The sequence below is a fragment of the Nestor notabilis genome, unplaced genomic scaffold (genome assembly GCF_000696875.1).
Source record: "Nestor notabilis isolate BGI_N333 unplaced genomic scaffold, ASM69687v1 scaffold29900, whole genome shotgun sequence".
Lineage (NCBI taxonomy): Eukaryota > Metazoa > Chordata > Aves > Psittaciformes > Psittacidae > Nestor > Nestor notabilis.
The window spans coordinates 8,352-14,666 of record NW_009912971.1 but is presented as its reverse complement, the minus strand read 5'-3'; the positions used below and the strand labels follow the sequence as shown (position 1 = coordinate 14,666).

At 44.9% G+C, this 6,315-nt stretch overlaps 1 protein-coding gene across 1 annotated transcript in view; it reads left to right on the top strand.

The window, feature by feature from the left end:
• Nucleotides 1-1,949: 1,949 nt before the first annotated feature.
• The window catches only part of LOC104411687 (nuclear receptor ROR-alpha-like), a gene marked incomplete at both ends in the record, with an annotated part of 10,227 nt that continues 5,861 nt past the window's right edge, over nt 1,950-6,315 (top strand). The window contains one exon of the mRNA XM_010022176.1: nt 1,950-2,082. Coding sequence (XP_010020478.1) covers nt 1,950-2,082 — 133 coding nt within the window. The remainder of the gene's footprint in view (nt 2,083-6,315) is intronic.

Sequence of the window (6,315 nt, the reverse complement as noted above, 5' to 3'; positions counted from 1 at the left end):
CTTCAGAAACAGTCTGCAAATGTCCTGGTGCTTAAGAAATAGGGATTGCATGGACAGGCTTCATGGGTGATTTAACTGATGTGCTGGAGATCATAGATAAACGAGATCCAGTTGTATCATTCCTCTTCAAAATAAGGCACTAATTATGTATGTAAAAGTGAATGTAAAATATAACACTGCCATGTAGCTGTTGAGATACTCGTGACCACTGTGTCAAAGGAGCTGGAGAAAGCTGCAGGCTCACTGTAACAGAGCAGAAAACGAATCTCACATTGAAAAGGCACAACTGGGAATCAGTAGATCTGTCCTGGAGTTTGCCCAAGGATTGCTCTCTGGATCTGAACTGAACGTTACACAGATTTTGAGTTGTGAATTTGCCTGTTGCCCAGCTTGTTGCTGCGAAGTGGGGTTCTTCTCGATGTCTTGGGTGTAAACACCTGATGCTCTAGTAGTAATTAATGTAACACGTTAATAAAAGGGCATACACTTCATTTTTGCCTTGTATTAGTTCACTTCCTGCTCCATTGCGTTTAATGTGTTAGCTGGAAGGAAAGTGAAATTAAAAGAGTTTTTGGAAGACTGAAAGGAAGATGTATTTCCTTCTTTTAAGTGTCCTAGACAGACCTTTTGATTTCAGCCTATCCTCTTGCTGCTGGGGGGAAGGTGGGGGATTAAAGGTCAAGATTGCGAAGATCCTGATGATGGAAGCAGATGCACGTGGTGTCCTGTAAAAGTAGACGTGGTTGTTTGAATACAGTGTTCAGAGTACAGCCCAAGTAAAGCTAATGCATTGTAAGACAGGATGAGATGTGATTATATGTGTTGTCACTGCCGTAAACTGGAGCAATAAAAGCTCTTTGAAACAATCAGGTGTCTTGTGAATGGATTTCAGCTCCTCACAGAAGATTAACAGCACTTCTGATGGTCGTTAGAGCCACAGCAGGAGCTGTGTTTGTACTCCAGTTCGGAATAAGCCGGTTCAGGACATCTTGGCGTAGCCTGATCCCAATACTGTTGTGGCAGAGACTGGGTGTTCTTGGAATGTTTTGGTTATTGACCTAATGGATACGGTCTGTGTTTGTGTGAGCGTGTGCAAGCGCATGTAAAATGTGGACTGCTGGTCTCTGATACTGCAAGACACTGCCTCGGCCTAGTCCTGCCCAAAAAGAGTTGCTAGCAGAATGACCACAGCTGTATGATCCAAAAGCTGAGGAGGAATTCCTGAGCATCCTGGAGCCCCTTCTTAAATCCATGTATTCTGATGGGAGGGTGCTGTGATTTAGGGTTTTGCCACACACTGAACTGAATTCAGTAGATGTGTTTTATACGTATGAAGTTCCATTTCAAGACTGGGGGTTCATATCATGTATCTCTGTGGCAGTGTCCAGCCTGCGCCAACTCCCTTGGTTTCCATAAGCTGACCTGCTGTATTTCCCTGCTTTACCTGGTTGGTGGTGGCTAGCACACAAACACATGCTGGGAATTCACTCCCAGGGCAGATGGGTGACTTTCGGAGTTCCTCTTTGCCTTGTCCCTTCTCTCTAGGCTTGGCCACTGGTAGCAGTGGGTGGCATGATGGGCACCCCTCTGGTGAAGGTGTTGTGCTCACTGTCAGGCAGGGCAAACTCTAACATTACCTTTTACAGCCTCACATTAATAAGATTGGAAGAAACCTTTTTAGTGTTGTCTCAGCTCTTCAGCCAAACTGTGAACTCTCCTATTCTTTTTGGCTTTGAAATGCTGATTCTAGCCTTCCTGTGGGTTCTTAAACACCTTCTCAAATGACCCATTTTAATAACCCAAAAGCCATTATATAACGAGCAGCCATAATTTAGCCCAAAGCTCTAGGGGACCCTTGCAGTTCAGCAATGAATAGTTAATGCAGTATAATGTTTAGCAGGTTATTAGCTTTCACTGTACAAATGCTGATCAGGGAATGCTTTTATAAGGTGTTTAAAAGAAAATGTAATTAACTGGTTGCGTGCTTCTGTTGCAGCTCAAATTGAAATTATTCCATGCAAGATCTGTGGAGACAAATCATCAGGAATCCATTATGGTGTCATTACATGTGAAGGCTGCAAGGTAAGCTTCTAAAATATTAAGTCTTAAAACAGCATTTAGTGTTTTGATAGTGATTATTTTCCTTCCTTTTTTTCTTAAAGAGCAAGCTTTGCACTATGGTTGGATTGGTGGATTCCAGTGCAAAGAACATGGAATCAGTTGGGGATTCTGAAGTACTGGGTTTATTTGGGTTTGAAATACAGCATTGTGTGACACACACAAACCCCACCCCAGAGTCTGGGACAAGCCTCAAAGGCCATGCAGTTGTACTGTGGGTGCTGTGAACTCTCGCTGTGGACAAGAGGTGCAGAAAGACAATCTGCTTCCAGCATTCCACAGAGAATCTGTTCTGTGGATTCACAGGGGAGTTTGTGCCTTTCTTGAATCTCCCTCTCTGTTTTTTGCTTTGTGAATGGCTGAGAAGCCGTGCTGCCAGACGTGAGAGCTCTCTGACTCTCAGTTTTCTTTTGTCTTCTGCTACGGGTGCAGATCCGTTCTGGTTGGTGTGGGAGATGATGTCGCACAAAACTGTTCAGTGCCTGTTCCTTGCCATGCAGCCATTGCTGTGTAAAGTTTAGGCTTTAGGTTTTTTCCTCATTTGTACCTTCAGTAACTCCGGTGAACAAGGGTTACACTAGAAGCATTTATGTTTTGTTTAGTTTGTCTCTCACAAGCAAGAATTAAGTCGGACAACGCTAACATTAGGCCGCAGTGCTGTGAAGCTAATCACTCCTTTCTGTCACTGGTGCACAGTTGCAGTACTAGCTCGGAGTGCCACAGTGTGCACAGCTGTGCTCTGGCTTCAGCTTTCCCCGTGTGTGCACGCGTTGCAATTCCATACTGATAGGTTTTTCTCCTGTTAATGTACATTTTTAGGTGTGTAGAATTTATATTTATGACAATTTTCAGTCCGCTGTCCTGGCTTGCTTGATACTACTACCCATCTTCTAACAGTAGGTTCCTTGCTTTTACCTTACAGAGATTTCTTGTGTTTTTCCAAGGAAGACTTTTGTATTTCCATGAGCACATTGTCTCAGTCTCATGGAAGTATTGGTAAGAAGGAAGGGAAAAACCTAAAACCCTAAGTCTGTTAGAATGACACAGGACAGCACCATCTGCTCTTTGTGGCTGCTGTTGCTGTGGGAAATGGCAGAAATGCACTAAAAAAGGGTTGATAATGAAGTGGCTCCTTTCTACGGCTTTATGTGGTCAAGCAGCATTTATCAGATTTCAGCTGTGAAGTGGCAGAGGGTTGCGGTGAGAATTCTGCTGTATGACCATCTTGTCGAAGAGGATCGAGTTATGTTCAAGGTCAGTCCTTAGGCGGGCTGGGGCCAGAGTACCCTGGTGTAACTGAGCCTCGAGATCTATGAGGAGCCACCTCTGTCACCAGACGGAGGTCAGCGCAGCGCTACCGCTCGCCTAGGCAGGGAACAGGCCTTTCTCAACGCGGCTTGTTGCAGAACAGGAACGGGCTGCCAAAGGAAAGGAAAGTTGCCAGCTGAATTATCTGTTGCTTCATCTTCATGCAGTTCCTTCACCTTGCCTTCTCCCAAGTCCTGTATGTGTGAGTAAAGCCCCTCCAGAATGCAGGAGGAGGCAGTGGACCCCATCAAGCGGTCCCGTTAGTAGGTAGCATTGCAGGGAAGAGACAGACATGTCCATCGAGCATCCCTCCATCAGGGACTGTGCTTTCCTGGGAATAAATGCAAATGTGAGTTATTAGGAGAAGAGTCCTTTGTGCACCTCCAGCAGTCAGAACATCAGACGTTAGCCTCACAGAAAGAAATGCGTGTGCAGCTCCTAATGTTTCAGAACAAATTATTTTCCTTGGAATTCTGTATAAACTGAATTCTCTGGGAGCTCTGTTCAACCCTTTGGCTGAGGCTGAGAATCCCCCAGGGTGGGCAGTTGGAAGGGTGGGAGGAGAGGCAGTGGACAGGAACGCTCAGCACACCGGAACTGCTTGAACCTTGCAAGCAGAGTGTGCTTGGTAAGACAGACAAGGGCCTGGTGAATGGAGCTAGACGTTTTCTCCTTCTCTTGGAGTAGCAGAGTGACACTTTCCAGCCATAAAATTTCAGGCAGGATTTGAAAGCCAATGAATATCAACTTAGTTAACCAAGTTATTCTCTTTCAGGAGGGAAATAACTCTGAAACTCACTCTTTAATGCCAGATGACCTGCGAGTGGTGACAGCTGGGGCAGTGCTAGTGGGCACAAGTCACAGGAGGAGTTTAAATGTTCATGACCGAGAGAGCATTTAAAATGCCCGACTGTAGCTGGTGGATTTTGTTTGTGCTACGCTTTGCCACAGTAATGTCAACAAAGTCTCACCCAACAGAACTATTTTGGCTGGTGAAAAAGTTGGCATAGCATGGCTTCTGCCGAGTGAGCCAGGTGTGTATTGGAATGGGGGTTTTCCCAGCTTTTCTGTGGCTGTGATCGCTGCAGGTTTGAGCACGCTTACATTGCTCTCCACGTTACGCTAAACCTTCCTTTGTAAGAAGCACTTTGCTGTGAAGACCCGATTCCCAGTCCTGTGCTCCAGTTCCTGGAGCTGATGTTCTGCACCAACAGACCATCCCAGAGAAGTCAGAGAGGTTCTTGCGCAGGTGCTACAAGCCCACGGTGCGTGTCTGGTGGCACGGTCGGGGCTTCAGCCCTCAGACGTGAACAGATTGTGCTGCCGCCCTCCCAGGCCAGGCCTGTCGAGAATGATGTACAGGCACCACCACCAGCACAAAGTGGGATGTTTTCAGCTCTTGCTGTTTTTCACTCTGGTTTGGTGTGAACTTTAAGGTTACTTAATAGTAACATTAACTTAAGTGTTACTGTGGCCACAGGAAGGGTAATTTATTTAAAAGCTGAAGTGAAGTTTTAGTTGCAGAGGCCACTTTGCAATCCTAATCTGCATCACGTATGAAATCACAGAAAGGCTCTTGTCAAATTGCTGATCCTGTTGCTCTTCTAGAGGCTTGTGACCCTTGCATTTCACATGGTTGAAAGTCTTCTGATCCATTTTCATTGTCAAATTACATTTCATGTAAGTACAATTGAAGATCTGTAATGAAGCCAGTTACTGTTTTGTGGAAGTTTTCGTTTCCTACCCCACTCTGATGTTACTGCCTGGTTTTATGAAGTTACTGGCTGTGTTTTGCACAAACGTAATTGAATACCCCCAACCCATCAAACTATTGAGCTGAATTTTAATCTGCCTTTAAGAAATAAAATGGAACACCCCCTCCTTTTCCCCCCATCCAGTGAAAAAAAGGTTTTAGCCAAGCACTGTTTTATGCTTTATCTGGGAGGGCTCCAGTGGCTTATTTAAATAAACTACATTTCAGAAGAACAGGGTTTTTTTCTATCCAACCATTGCTGGTATCCAGTATGCAACATACAGCAGGGGAAAAGGAAAGATTAATCATATAGAACTTTTACTCAGAAACATGGATGAAAAATGACACGGAGACGGTGTCACAACTCAGAAATAAAAGTTTATTCTCCTGTGTAAGTTTGGAAATAGTACTATTGCAGTAGCATTACTGAAAAGACTCCTATCTGTATGGGGCATTTCTTCAACCATTAGTTGCTGGGAACCCAGTAAGAACCTTTTGCTCTCTACTAGGGGTGATGCTAAGAGACTGCTTTGTACACAGCCATTGTTCTCATAGCTGAAAGCTGACTCCAGTTCAGCTTTGTCAGAAAACACCTGAATGCTTCAGAAGGACATAGCAAAGCATGTAGTTTGAAATTAAGTTCTTGTTAATGAACTGTGTCTGTTAATGTGCAGGCGCAGTTACTTGCGCTGCCAGCGCTGTCAGTTCATGCCCAGCTGACCCACAGGTGCCTTAGTGTGCGCCCCTCTCCCCTTGCCTGCAGCGCTTGGTCTCAAAGCCATCCCTGCAGGGCACTGCTGGGCACTGCTCACTTGCACAAATGTTTATAGGTACCACCTTTTGCCTCCTGTCTGTTTTAAGACCAAAGATGGTCTTGTTCATTTTAACTACCAGGGATGTCTGTGTGTGTTACCTGAACAGTCACTTCCCACCTTGCATTGCTTCTGGTCATTCATTTCCTTTGTTCACTTTCTTTACCAGCCAACCTGCCATTACTGTAGTGTTGCAAACATTGAACTCAGACTCAGGCTTTGAAGGTTCTCTATTTTTAAATTTTTTCCTAGCCAATTCCACGCAAAACACATTAGAGAAGAGATGAGCCCTGTTACAGCGTGGGCAATCAGGAGCCCTCTGTA